This window comes from Stegodyphus dumicola, chromosome 8 (genome assembly GCF_044657685.1).
Source record: "Stegodyphus dumicola isolate Sdum_Otavi_A_Nest chromosome 8, ASM4465768v1".
Taxonomy (NCBI): domain Eukaryota; kingdom Metazoa; phylum Arthropoda; class Arachnida; order Araneae; family Eresidae; genus Stegodyphus; species Stegodyphus dumicola.
The window spans coordinates 159,520,118-159,535,654 of record NC_140775.1 but is presented as its reverse complement, the minus strand read 5'-3'; the positions used below and the strand labels follow the sequence as shown (position 1 = coordinate 159,535,654).

Sequence of the window (15,537 nt, the reverse complement as noted above, 5' to 3'; positions counted from 1 at the left end):
TCATTTCATATGCATAATTTCGCTTGATTTTCATTTGTGTTTAGAACAATGAAAAGAAAATAAGTGTCTTCCCTTAGAAAGAAAAGAAAACGAAATTCTTAGGAAATGATTGTACTTCATCTTGCTGATATTTTTTATATATTTACCTAATCATTTTTAGCTGTTTGGAGCTTCGTAGATATGATTGATGAAGGAATTAGCCCAATGCAATTGAAGGTTCCTTTATATGATATTCGCATTTTAAAGACAACTGAAAAGCAAGAAGTGAAAAAGAAATTTGAAAGGCGAAACTGATAAGAATTTAAAAGAAAATCATATATATATTATTGTTATTATTTCCGTTGATGGATTGAAGAACTTGCAAAACGGCCATTTCTTGCAATTTCAAAACGGCCATAAATCAAAAATCGCAAACCTGACATTTTGATGGAAACGGTTGCAGTAAAAATCTTATATTAGAAAAGGCAAATGTGCCTCGTTGACGGAAGTCTAATGAAAAATCTTCCCATTTACAGAATGTCAGTGTTGTTCTATTTTTTTTAATATTCGCTACAGTATTTTGGCTTTAAATTGGTGAAATTACCCGAATGATTTACTTCGGATATCTTCGCCTGTAAGAATTGTTACTACTTGAAGTTGTAAAAAAAATTCCAAGTTTTTGTTTAATTTTTTTGCTTTTCTGGCACATTTATTCACAAAGTTCATACGAACTACTGACACAAATGCCAATTTAGTGTCTGAAAATAACGGAAAATATCAAAATATTGAATTTAATTTTCTTCTTTTAAGATATTATGAAATCAGTAAGTTTTAAGGCATGAGTTACCTAATTAGTTATTATTCCTATCTTTAGCAGTGACATCAGCATCTTGGTTGACATGATTCAGAAAGGCGAAGGGAAAAAAATTGGAGAAGAAATAAGAAGAGCGAAGAGGGGGGGAAAAAATCAGTATGGTGTGGACGTGTAGCTGCTGCTGGTGAGGTACGAGGTATTTCATAAATAGGGGTTAAGTACTTTCTTTTTTAGTAGGAGAAAAAAAAAAAATTCGGAAAATGAATTTCAGTAATATATTTTAAATGCTTTAGTCTGAATTGCTAAAAATGACTGTAGCCTCGACACCAGATGAAGTTACAAAGAAGATTACATTTAAAAATATGCATATGTACATAGGGAAATTTAAACAAACCGACATTTCGATTTTAAACCACTACAGACTATCTCAGCTGGATAATGTTTACGTTTACAAGTAATGCTTCCGAAAATGAGAGTAATCAAAATCAGTCCCCGAGAGATCACTGAGCAGTCAAAAAACTTTAGATCTCATTGTGCTCTAGACGAGTGAACATCAGCAATGAACATTCAAAAAAGTTCGACTCTGTGAGTTCGACGAGAGTTAACATCAGTATTAACTGGAGACAGATAACTGTGGTCTCAAGGGTTAAACGTTGTACAGGACAGAGGTACGTTGGTTGATTACTTGAGTTTAAAGCATTATTCGATTCGTTACACAATAGAGAGCTTTACACATTTCAAACATAATTTAATACCGCTGAAAACAGACTGGGAGCAAAAATACATACATAATTTTCATACAGGGATACCACCAAAATTCATTTTTTAAAATTTTCCTGTCAAACATAACGAGGTATTTATCAAATTAAGTTTTGAATAAATCAAGTTTTATCTGCTTAGTACAAAATACAATGTAATCACCATGAAGAGTCTAAAAACTTAATTTATCTTACTTATTATCGTGAAGCAAATGAAAGAAGATAGGAATAAATATATATAGCATACGAATTTTCCAAAAAACTCTTTAGGTTCTTTAAAGGAATCTCGGGTACTTACGGATTTTTTCGTCTTCCATTTTCGAGATATAAAACTGCAGTCAAACAGTGCAATTTGCGCTAATAATGAATAATAGTGAGGTCACAACATACTAATATAAGACTTTTGCATTGGTCTTATATAACCGCGATATTCAGTGATTCAGCTTAGTTTTGATTGAGACTAATAGCCTCTCTGGCGTTAATAAATGAACATTTTAATTTCAGATGATGATGCTTGAAATCTGTGCCTATTATTTAAGGATAAGTCAACAAAGAAAACAGTTTACATGCACGATTTTTTACAGATTTTTGACAGCATGAAGGACCTATAAGGAAGGATAGTATATGTAATTAAAAGTCATTATTGATAGCTAATATCTGCCGTAAAATCGATAAGACTTTATAGGATATTTTTGCAGAATAAAATATTGACTTATACGTTGGAAATAACGGTATATTCTATTTGTTTGATGAAAGAAAGGACTTACCAGTCATCTTTCTGTATAGTGAAAGAGGTAGAGGTGGTTTTCTTCTTCCCGTATAGCTGACGGTACAGCTTGTATTGGTCGCCGTACACCCAGCATACTTTCCACCACTGACGACAGACGAGTACAGAACTCGCCTTTACTCCCGAATTACTCATAGGGGGCGATATCCATTTTCTAGGTAGCAGAAAAGTATTAATTCTCCTGCCATGCACATTTCATGTAGTACTGACAAACGTAACCGGCGATGCACAGTGGATCTTTTCTTATTAAAACGTGAGGAAAAAATGTATGTAACATAGTGCCACAAACATCATCCTCATCACCAACACATTTTCACAACAGGTCCATAAACATTGATAATCCGAAGTTTGTAATACTCAAATTTATAGTTTTCCACGATTCACTGCCCATTATTAATCCAAGGAGAGAAATAAAAAATGAAAAGTACAAAGGAAGAGAAAGAGAGAGGCTGAAGAAAAATAAATAATAGCGTAAGACAAATGTTCCCTACAACCGTGACTGCGAAGTAAGAATGGAGCCAGGAAACGTCCGGCCACAGGTAAACACTTTTTTAATTGTCAAACGCCGTTCCCGTTTGGAGCCACGAATGATGGACGGCGAATGTTCGCTAAAACCCTCAACTTGTTCGTCCAGCGATGAATCAGCTTTTGCTCCGGACACCGCCAATTCGCCAAAAAATTTTCGCCAACAAGTTTCTCGTTTGTAAGGTGAATGGGATTGTTCCTCAAATCCAAAAACTTAATAATAAAATCTGACGACGAATTAATAGTTACCTGTAAATTTGGCTCGGTGGTTCCACATTCTTTTACTAACTTTCCTAAAAATAAAATTTGTAAACAAATCCGATACATGCATCTGATACCCATTTAATAGCAAAGAGCGAAAAATTAATAAGTGCTTTTAACTAACTGCCATTTAAATTTAACACAAGGCGGATTAACTAAGTCCTTAATATCAAAAATCATCAGCGTAAAATAAACTGTGTATGGAACATACGTGGAATAACAACAGTGATAGTAGATGATGTCATAATATTTGTGTTTTAATCCATAATAATAAAAGCGTAAACTTACCTATATAAGCATTATAAACTCAGTAAAAAATAGAGCGTGTTTGAACTCAGTCAAGTAAAAAGTTCATACTTTTCTGAGCGTGTTTGAACCTAGCCGATCTGTTCAAACTTTATTGTGAATATTGTTCTTCATTAAAAGTCTAAAGAATTATCATTCTTCAGACTTTTAATGAAGATTCATAGCAACATATTTATGAAAAGTCATAATAGGGTTTCCAAATGTTATGCTTTATGTTTTGTAGACATCTTAATTTAAGGCAAATTACTTGAAATTTATGAACACAACTGTAAGCATACGCGCTTGAGGTTGTCGAATTTGAAATAAACATCACAGATTGCAACAACATCAAAATATGAATTGAATTGCCATCCGGTGCCACTTAAATCGAGGATTTGTTACATATTGCCTTTATAATAGTTTCTTCATTTCTAATGATTTAATTTCTTCCTTTTCTATAATGCATTCTTTTTTGTTTAGAATATTAATTTAATTTGCTTAACAAAATGAACATATTTTCCATATTAGATTGCTAGAAAATATATGAAAATAACTCTCTTTCTGTTAATTTCTCTTTTCCGTGCATTTTTGAGCCGCATTCGGATTACCCTGTTATTTAAAGATAACAGTGGACGTCGTCTCTAATATTACCTCCGTTAGTCGGGAGTTGAGTGTATAATCAATTGTTTATCAGTCTTACAGTGTGCTTAATTTTCTTCCAAGCTCTCTCTGTAAAGTGAACTACTGTATTTCGACTTTATACAGGTCCTCATACCATTTCTGTTTTTTATAATAATGAATTAATATTAATTTAAGTTTTACGTATTAATTCGTGCAATCTCAAACTGATTATTTTTTGAGTCTAAGAATATTTTAAAAATGCTTCTCATATAAACCAACGATAATTCTTTTTTCTTTACAATGCCATTTCGGCTCATACGAAAGATATTAAACAATTATGAAAATTTCACTTTGCGAATAGCGGAGGAACTTGTACTTCTTTTGGCGTACCTGTACTATTGAAAATGTGTATTTTGTAGAGAAACCTGCACTTCTTTTGTTTACTGTTTACTAGGGCCTGATTACTATCTGGATCAGAAGGCTTGGACTAGACCCTGAAATCACTCTATAACTATCCGTATAATCAATCCTGTTTTGACCTCATAAACACCAAGAACAGTGTTGCTGACAGCTTCTGAAAGAGAACTGCGTGTCAAGAGTCTTTATTGAACCCCGCCTTAATTTTTCTGAATTATATCTCTATTTTATTTTTATGAAACACAAGAATTTGTTCGCTGTCGAATGCTTACACAGTCCATGAAGAGCTGTAGGTGCATATTGCTGATGAATAGCGATTTTAGAGATACCCGAGTCTGATTTCTGTGCAGCATGATTCCAATAGAGATCAGGGAATGATATCCTTCTCTAGCACTAGCAACATCTTCAAAAACCTTTTACACTAACAGATTTTAAGTGCTCCATGAACCCTCAACAGTCGCAAACATACACGCCTCTTCAGGGATTCGAACCGCAAAAGCAATTTACCTAACCGCCTTGCTGGTTTAAATGGAAAGCGGATTCAATTATTTGGATTACGGCAAAGCATGCAAGGTTTATCTGTTTAAGAGACGGAATGCCTTCACAGAAACCTTTCTAAGGGAAACTGGCTCATATTCACATTAAACACGAGAAAAAGCCATGAAAACTCCATACAAACAGCTCATTCACTGGGATTCCAGCTGGGCCAACTATACGTGCTCAGATGAAATTATACTCGTCTGTATTTTTTTTTAATGGTATAGCTATCGTGTACTTTGCCGTATTCAAGGAAACAAACAAACAAAATCCACTATTCTCATATTATTTATCCCTCCCTGGTTTCAATATTCGGTAGATTTGCTATACACTGGTGTGCAAAAATTAAGGACGAGACGGTTTTTTCAATATAACTTTGTACAAAAGCTTTCCAAATCAACACATTTAATACCGTAAGATCCCCAATACGTAACGACATGAGTAATGTAAGCAACACTTACTAAAAGAGAAATCAGAACGATAAAAAGAAGCTTTATTGAAAAAGTAGCCTGGAGCGCAATGCGACTGAAGGCCGAAACATCCCTGTGATGGGTGTCCAGCAAGAAACATCCGGTCTTTAATGGGGGAATCCATCTCCCCTGACTACTAGGCAGGTTTCACAGCGTCTGCCCATGCTGAAAATGAGGGTGTCAATGAGTTGTTGAGGCATTGCTGCCCATTCGTCTTGCAGCGCCAATCGAAGCACCGGAATCGTTACTGGTGGTAAGGTACGAGCTGCCAAGCGTCTGCCTAGAAAATCCCATGCATGCTCGATGGGATTGAGATCCGGAGATCGTGCCGGCCAATCCATACGTTCAATATCCTCACTCTCTAAGAGCTGTTCGGCAGCTACTGTGCGATTACATGGTGCACTGTCCTCCATGAAAAGGAACTGCGGACCCATAGCGCCTCTAAAAAGACGCACATATGGAAGAAGAATCTCGTTACAATAACGGGTCCCGTTGACTGAACCTGCGTCAAAGATGTGAAGGTCTGTACGACTACCGAGCATGATGCCTCCCCAAACGAGAACACCGCCACCTCCATACCTGTCCCTTTCAATGATGTTCGAGGGATGATTGCGGCTTCCCCGCTGTCTCCAGATGAGTATGCCATGAGAATCGCTACTCAGACTGAATCTGCTCTCATCTGTAAAGAGTACTCGTCCCCATTCATTGTCTCTCCAATTCCGGTGTTCCCGGTACCACAGAGAATGCCTTCTCCGATGGGCAGGCGTTAGAGGTACACACCGTACAGGGCGTCGTGCAAACAGACCACCACCGTGCAGTCTTCTGGCCACGGTAAAACGCGATATCGGTCGTCCATCGCCTGTGTCGTGTGTCTAGCGATTTCTCCCGCTGTCTGCCGCCTGTTTCTTCTGGCCTGTAAGGCAATATACCGGTCATCTGCGGATGTGGTTCCTCGTGGACGACCACTACTAAACCCCCGGATAGCTGTTCCGTAGTTTGAAATTGTCTCCAAAGTCGTGAAACGATGCTGTGAGCAATTCCGAACTCTGCAGCCACACTTGTCACACTGCGGCCTTCCTCCAACTTCCCAATGATTCGACCTCGGGTAAAAGCATCCAGATGTCGTCTAACAGATTGATTATTCGCCATTTCTCGCTGAGGCAGCAACTCGGTGTGATTTTAACTGCTATACGGCGTGCGATTTCTTTGCCAGAAATACTGATCTTACACCGACAACATGCTTTATACTACTCAGACACTCCCCCATTACGTCTACCTGCATATCTACGCATGTGCTACCGTACATCACCTTACTTAATCTCCTGATTGGTCTTTCTGTCCGCTCTGCCTCTTCGTTCAGCTGATATGCTAATTTTTCGACTTCGTCCTTAATTTTTGCACACCAGTGTATTTTGGATAACCACGAAAACTTCCATGCAGCCAGCCTTTTCACCGGGACTTGAACCGAGGTCGAACTACTAACATTCAGCGGTCTTACTGCTCTGCCCCGGCGGGCTTAGACCAGAAATGATAGCAATAACAGATTAATACTACGTCGCAATGTTCATTGTCAGGTTCTTGTCCACAACTAGAAAAACACGATTTTGCTAAAATGTTTTACTGGCCAATCTCGCAATCCATTCCTGTTTAAAAAAATGAAGTTTCCTACGGATCACGACCAACTGCGTTAATGATATACAGCCAGGAAGCAATTCCCAACGCATGTTTTAAAAACACATTTAAGTTATCTACCGTCTAATTAATTCATGAGACTGACCACCGGCTCATTAACTAGTTCCATTAATTCGCCCACTGGCTCATTAATGCACGCAAATCATTTTTCAGGAGGAGGACTAATGATTAAATTCTAAATTCTACACTCCTACAAAATTTCGACCGTATTATTTTATGTAAAGCACGGCATTTTATGTAATAATTATTATAATGATTTTGACCTGTACCTCACTTGCATTTTTCTCGAAATTATTAATTATCCTCTGCAATAAAAAAACTAAGCAACTGTACCCATCATGGAAATTATTAAAGAGAATCAATTTTATACCAGAAAGAAAGGCACTGACAATACGAATTAACACAAAATCAGAATTACCATCATTTTTTTTAATTCGGAAAAGTAAATACTGACGAGTTTTACTAAATGTAACGGAATTACATACTGTTTTAATTGACTAAACTGTCTATTATAAAATCTACTTAATATACTAACTGCCGCTACGACTTATTTTTACGCTTCGACTATTATTTCACTTCTATTAATGCATGTATTAGCTACAATTATTTGAGAGACAGGAATGCTTCAAATGCTCTTTTCTTCCTTTCGCATGGAAATTGCATTGTATTGTTGCCTATTCAAGACGAATAACACTTTCATTTAGTTTTCTGTACTTATTACACGAGTGTCTAAAATTGCGATCCTGCTGAGGAAAAGCCCCCCCCCCAAAGGAGTTCTCTCCTCAGCAGGATTTTCTAATTAAGATATATTCTAGGTGAATCATTACAGCATATATTGGTAATCAATCTGTCAAATTTATTTGTGAAGAATGTTCAAACTGCAATAACTGCCCAAACGATAACCAGATATTTACATGAAACAGATGTTGCCAACCTTGAAATATAAAAGGCACTGGGAAGTTCTCGCGAAAAAATTGCTTTTACTGGAAGGTTTTCAAGCTGCGCTGAGAAGTCATTTGAAAAGAATTTCAAATTAACTTATTCACTTTAAAACGCTGGGTTATTGAACTATTTTTGATATGGTTCTTAAGTAAAATAGATTATTATTTTACTAAATATTCTTAAATTTTATCCTCTTTGACGAATTTTATTTTGTAATTTTCTTACACTAATCCTATGTAGGTAAAAAAAGCTTTTATTTATTAAAGTATATTTAAAAACACGGTGAAAATAAAATTAATAGTTAATGCGCATACTACTGTGCCTATAAATTGATTTAATACAAAATTAAATATGAATATTAACTGATTGGACATTAGTTGAATATTCATAAAAATGATTCATAAATGCCCACAGTAGATTAAAATAATTCACATCAAATAAAGTTTAATAAGAAAAGAACCTGAAAACCACTAAGGGAAATAGATTTTTCCCAACTTAAGTTTCATTAATTTCCTTCCAATCAAATAGTTGTTTCAATTGAAAGAGGGTTTCCTTCATTAGAAATTTTTAGCAACAGCGTTCTGAGCTCACATGTTACAATTTTCACAACAACAAATATACATCATCGGTTCAGAATACAGATTTTAATTTATTTTACAAATTATACTAATAGTGTAAGCAATAGCAACACTATTATAGCTTGAAAATCAAATATATTCAGAGTAGTTTAGTAAGCCAGAGATTCTATACATTTGGCCACTGGTGGGCCTCTTTATAAGAAGTTTAAGGTAGTACTTAATTAAGATAAAGCACTCCACAGAACAACTAAGAAGCCAGAGAACATCATAAAGGATTTTCTAAGGAAATGATTCTGTTCATCTTAAATTCAAGGAAAGAAACAACAACATCATCAAAAATACTTTAATCCTTGAGAAAATGAGTCTAACAAGGTCTATTGCAATTAATTCTGTGACTGCATCTAACCAGCCGTTGGTAACCGAGGATTAGTAAATCTAGATTATGTCTGGTTGATTTGAATCAAGGCAGAACACGTCAATGTTCTGCTAAGAGAAGGATACCTTCGCGGAGGGCTTCCTAAGGGACACACACATAATACATAACACGTGCGGAACCTCACGAAAACGCTCATACAACCAGCCCCTCAGCGTGCATTATAACTCGGATCGAACTAGCAGTCTTATTCATTAGGCCACTGATGAGCCTTAAAAAAGTCTAAAATTATAAGTAAGTATTCAAAAATAAGCAACTTATTCCCCAACCCTCGGAAATGTAGGGAAAAAATTATATGCATATTTCGAGTCCAAGACAGAGTTGCAAGAAATAGTAGGCTGTCTAAATACTTCCATAAGACAAAGGTCTAAGAAAGGTAAATTGAAGTACAGGAATGCTACATACACTTCCGTCACAATGATGAATCTGATTACTTTGAAATTCTTTTTTGTCAGTTACAATAACTGATGTGGAAGAAGTTGTTTCTAACTTTATTTTGTTAAGATGCTAAACAAAATAACTTTAAAAATTAGTAAATGCTGACGATAAGGAAAAGGGGAAAAAAAAAAAAAAAAAAGACTGCTACATACATAGTGACATCAATCAGCCGAAATCCTACATTCATCAGTCTTAACTTCTCTAACAAAATCCCAAATCCCCCTGGAGGTATTTTAAATCACATTTTGCAACAACAGATAAAATATTTCCATCATTTATTTGATAACAGTTTTCGAAAGCACACATTTCATAAACATTTTTTTTTTTTCGACGACCAGACTAAAACAAATCCTACTCAGCCACATCCCTCAATCTGGCTTCTTTAAAACAAAAATAAAACGCTAAGTTCCAATAAGATTGGTCATTTCTCCTCTTCGGATTTAAGAGTGGCAGGTAAGGAAGGTATGAATTCGAAGAGTCGTCATGCCTGGGGAGAGAGAGAGCGAAGTTCGTCTAATGGCTTCTCTGTGGGGATGTTAGGAAGGGGGGAAGGGAAGATGAGCTCCTGGAAAGAATGATAGAGATTCCTGGGCTGGGTCCGGTGTCGTACCCCCTCATTAAAGGTCCTGATGGATGGCGGAAGGACCGGTTTCCGTCAAACCTCCAGGCGATTCCATTTCTTAATACACAATCGGCGGAACAAATAACGCTTAAGGCTCGTTGTTGCCCACAAAAGGATAGGCACACCTTCCACTGGACTACCCAAGTGAAATTAAAAAGCTTTCCCTCCGCAGCCACTACTGGCTTGATTGTTTGTCTAACAACAAAGTTGCCGACTAACAGAAGTGTATGGTTATAAATCGGACATCAGACACAAGTGGAAAACTAAACAGACATTAGAACTGATTTTTTACGTATTCGCTGTCGCCGTATAAAATGAAAGGCGAAAGCGCCACAGAAAAAAATTTAAAAAAGAAATGAAGTTCAGTAACTTATTCAAAATTTGACATCGATGGTTCACAGTGTAAGCACTGAGGAAATCTCGGAGGTATTGCTCCGACGGACAGGTCAGGGGGGCACTGACAGGCAAGTAAGTAATACAAAAATGATTGGAAAATTTGGCAGCCTAAACATTTCGAAACCTTTACTCACTACCATTATTTTTCTGCATTGTGTGGTGAGTTTTTATTATTAATTTGATACTGCACGGTTGCAATAAATACCTGTAACGTTAAACGCATTTTCGGACACACTGCATTATCACATTCAAAGCGATTCTAATACATTATTGTTGCAAGCTATCATGGGAGGGAGGGGTAGGTATAACGAGAAATAAAAAGGGTAGATGTAACGAGAAAAATAAAGAAACAATGATCCATTATATAGCGCAAAGAAAGTAATGTTTAATGATCTGATGAGAAAAACTCATTCCAATTTTAAAAATCGTATGTAGACACCACATGACTTCCTTGTATGGCCTATTACGTTCTGCATATTTTTAGCTGCATTTCATTTAAACTTATTTCTTAGAATTTCATTACAGATATAATTCTCTTTCGATCAATTCAGTTCTCACTTCGCGGTAAAGCCAAAAATACATGTATCTCCATTAAAAATTGTAAAATACAGAAAAACATACAACACTAGCTACAGTTAAAACGATTATATATAAATATATATATGTATATTTTACAACAATTAAAATTACAGTTTCTACGCAAAAACGAGCAATTCGGAAAGAGGACAAGGAGGAACTTTTTTCGGTGCACGAAACTGAAAGTTTACGTTTGGTCCCACTCGGCAAAGAGACACTGAATGTGCAGAAACTGACTTAATTCACTCTATTGAGTTTCAAAATGTAAACAAATGGCGGTTCGTTACGCTTAACTCGCCACTTAAACTTTTATATAGCTGACAATTCTAGAACTATTGCATGCAGATTAATAGGAGGCATTAAAAACCTTAACTGGAACATAAAAACCACAGAATGCACTCACTTTTAAAGGGGAAAAAAAAGAAAATTTACCAACATATAAGGATAAAACAACTAAGCTCAGCGAGCGAGGTAATTCAAACAGACGTCAAGAAAAAAAGTTTTTTAAGAATCCATTTCAAATGCATTTTACAATCCTTTTTGGCAAAAACAATCCTTTACTCTGTCCGTACGCAGAAACATCGTTCAAATTGTTTCGAGAGCGGTTGCAATTAAATATTATCGTTGGAATATGATACCCGACATTTTTCGCGATTACAATACTTCCTTTACTTCGTACAAAAGGAAGTAAAAAAGTAGTCTGTTTTTCTTTTCCTTTCTACCCTTTTTTTCTGTACTAAATTTCTGAAAATAAACAGAAATGAAAATCAAATCCTTTAGTAAAAATCTATTTTAAATTTACCTGTTATAACGCTATTACTGGCTAATAATCTTAATGTTTGGATAGTAAAAGAAATAACTATAAATGCAGAATAAACACGGGTAATACACTAAATTATGTTCTATACACCCATTAAATAATTTTCGCTCATTTTGCAGAACATAAATTTCTTTAATACAGCATTTCAATGAATTCCGATTAGAATGGATTCAGCTAAATTTGTTCCGTCCAAATCAATATACAAAATCCCTGTACTACTTTAAGGTAGTTTATATTTTTTCTAGTTCTTTTCAGAACAGCATTTCAAACGTGAGGGGGGATTAATTAATTGATTGTATTAGATTAAACTCTAGAGTAAAAACACTTCTTTGAAAAGAGGAAAGATAATGCACATTTAATAAATATGATTTCACGGTCAGGTTACACAAAACTAACGCAAGGGTTTAGTAAAACAGTTAAGGAAAAAATAATATACACAACACGTTTCAGATTTTTACATCCTATATTGTGTTTCGAAATTGCAATCAGTTTCGATGTAGGTTGGACCTAGACTTCGAGTATTTTGGTGTTTACAGCATTCTATGTGGGATACAAGACAAAATGGGAACCGAGGAGACAGTAGAAACACTTCCACCACAGTAAAATGACACGGTGATAAGGTCGCATAAAGGTTCTTTGCCTATGATGAATGATTTCAGAATGCAATGGTACCTTTTTCAGTCCAGATAAAAATCCTTGTGAAATGAGGTGCCTTTGTTAATGATTCCGGTTGCAGCCTCGAAGTCACTCCAAGGGACAAAGGGATAAAAGAAGTTTTTTCATCAGAGTCAGAGGATGGACACCTTTTTTATATACGCGTGAAGGATTCTTCGCTCAGGAATTCAGCGCAGGTAACGACACCGTGAATTAGTAAGGTTTGGAGCAGCGAGACAAAAAGGTGGCCTTTTTCCTGAGATGAGCCAGGATTTTCCTGCTGAAGCAATGGATATATTGTCTCACTGGAACTATCCTTCCTCGTGTGTAATGTTAATAGTGATAGCGCATTCTTCCTTTTAACAAATTTCTGAAATTACCCAACTGAATGTATCCAATCCCACATCGTCATGAGTTGCAATTGTTAACATTTTTATTTATTAAAATCCACGTTATTGTTAGAACCTGAGTTAGAAGTTCATTCCAATCTTGTATTACAACCCGGGGTTTGTGTAGCAGTTTCGGTCACTACACCACAGCATAAAAAATACGTCATATAAAATAAGCGGTATTCTAACAATAGGTGATCTACCGGGTCGTATCTATAACAACAAGTGGCATACCCTATATTTGCCTTTACTTATAAGTATGAATCACGTGATTTAACCTTTATTTGTCCCGCTCTGGTCTTGCATATGCCAGGGCTACTCACTGCATTTTCGTAGCACCCCCACTCCCTTGGGTAAAAGAAATCAACGGAAATGAGATCAGTCAATATGCTAATTGCGAATAGTGCTAGAGAGCAGCTAAATTTTATCGATTTATTGCAATTGAGGAATCTGCAGTACGTTGCCCGCGATGCTGCCTCTCACCGTGCTAAACTGTAGTAACGATTTGTCTACAATGGGGATAAATTTCTGGCCATATTGAGAGACATCAAGATAGTATGTGCATGAAAAATAGTGACTTCTGTCAGTGCAATTTTACATCTGAGTACAGTAGTACAATGATGACTATCGGGAAATGTGAAATAGCTTGCCACAGTCGGCAATTATCAAATAAGATCGCTTGAACTACTTTCTAAATGTATGTGTTTCAAGTGCAATGACGACCCTCGACGCATATAATAGATCGTATTCGAGACCGTATCAATGCATTCTTCTGGTAATGTTGTATAATTTAATATAATAATCTGGTAATGTAACTTCTTTGTCATATAAAAGGCGCTAGGAAATTTTTATTCTTTTAACACAATCTGAGAAAAGTCAATTGACGATTTCTGTAAGAAATCTCGCCACATAAAATTAAAGAATACAACCAGAAGAGTGGTAAAATTTCTTGAATTATTGAGAGAGCAAGAAGTAAATGACAATATGCTATAGTCAATTTTAAGCATAATCTCATTATCTTTGGCTCTTGAATTGACAACTTATGTTATTTTCTATGCATCTTTAAAACTTAACACACTCCTTACTCAGATTGTAGAGACATTAGGTTATTTCGAAGCAGGAGACATGCGAAATGAGCAATGTCCTCGCCGGGACTTGAACCTCCAACCTCTCGAATACGCACCGAGTGTGCTGGCCATTACACTACGAAGGCATGCTAAGCAGGCGGAAGAGATACCTCATAAGATTTACCAGTGACATTAAAGGTATTTAGAACTCCTCTTGCAAAATTCGATACTCTGAATAATGGAACTATAACTACGGGTTAAAGCTATCCAAACAAAACAACATTCAGTAAAAATTCTATAATTTGACTCCTAGTATGTATGCCACGCGCAGGCTGATATGAGTGCTGCTAGAGACTATGAGCGCATCTTTCAGAAATAGTTGAAAGCATTTAACTTCATTCGGAGCCAGCTTTATTATGAAGAAAATTATAAAATAAAATTCTGTTGAAGGAAAAGAAAATATTAATATATCTGCGATTAACCACTGCAAATTACTAAACTTAGTCCTCGTGCTCTTTTGAAAATTTCTCTAATCGTACTTTTGGAAGACAAAATTTGCCGAATGGATTAAGGACGCCAAAGATGAGCCAACTGGGAAAACCTCACAGGTGTTAAGGTTGCAGAGCAATGAGGAAGGAAAGTTTAACCGATATTATTTGTTTAAAACTCTCTAGACCAGCGATTCTCAACCTTTTGACTAAAGTGACTTTTGACCCAAACAAAAACCGAAAACTTTAGTACCACCACTACGTTTTACAATCGTTATTTTTCAATTTCCCAGTAGAAATATTATATATATATATATATATATTGCCATTTGCACAACCTATTCACTATTTTATTGCATGTGCACACACAAAAAAATATTAGATTAAAAATGGTGACCATTTATTATCAAAATTTAAGCTATAACACTTTAATTATAAAGGAAGTGTGAAATTTGGGCCTATTTAATAAGATATCAATTTCTTTTTGTCTAGTCTTATTTCACTTAGTTTTAACCATGAATTAAGATAAACTTTTAATTTTGATCTGTATTTATTTTTCAAATACAGTATGGAAGATAATCCTTATTCACACAAACAGGTTGTACAAAAAGGCAATAAAAATTAAATAGCTTTATTTGAAATGCTTTTAAATTCTTTTTTCGGTTCAGCCAAATTTAACGAGTGTGTTATTTTTAAAATCTTCAGTTAGAGTTCGATCACAGGAAATTTTATCAATTGTTCTTTTTCTTCATGAGATTTTTGAGTTTAATAAATAAAAATACTTTGTTTCTTTGCGTACGTACCATCAGTAGTACGTGTACCACCGGTTGAGAATCGCGGCCCTAAACCATTAAATACATCCGTGAAATTTATACAGCATAACAGTCACAAATTAGTGGAGATGTAATCAAACAATCCACCATAATGTTTTGAGAAGAAAGCGGATATTCAAATCTAGAAATATTTATGCAATAGCAATACAGTATAT

General features: G+C 35.6%; 1 protein-coding gene across 3 annotated transcripts in view; it reads right to left on the bottom strand.

Annotated features, from left to right (window-relative positions):
• The window catches only part of esn (espinas), a 350,301-nt gene that overhangs the window by 129,159 nt on the left and 205,605 nt on the right, over nt 1-15,537 (bottom strand). Inside the window, exon 1 of one of the 3 annotated variants that reach the window (XM_085822641.1) lies at nt 2,319-2,917. The exons of the other annotated variants lie outside the window; for them this stretch is intronic. Within the exon in view, the coding sequence (XP_085678767.1) occupies nt 2,319-2,473 (155 nt within the window). The 5' untranslated portion in view covers nt 2,474-2,917. Of the gene's footprint in view, nt 1-2,318; nt 2,918-15,537 lie in introns of those variants that run through there. 3 annotated transcript variants of the gene reach the window in all.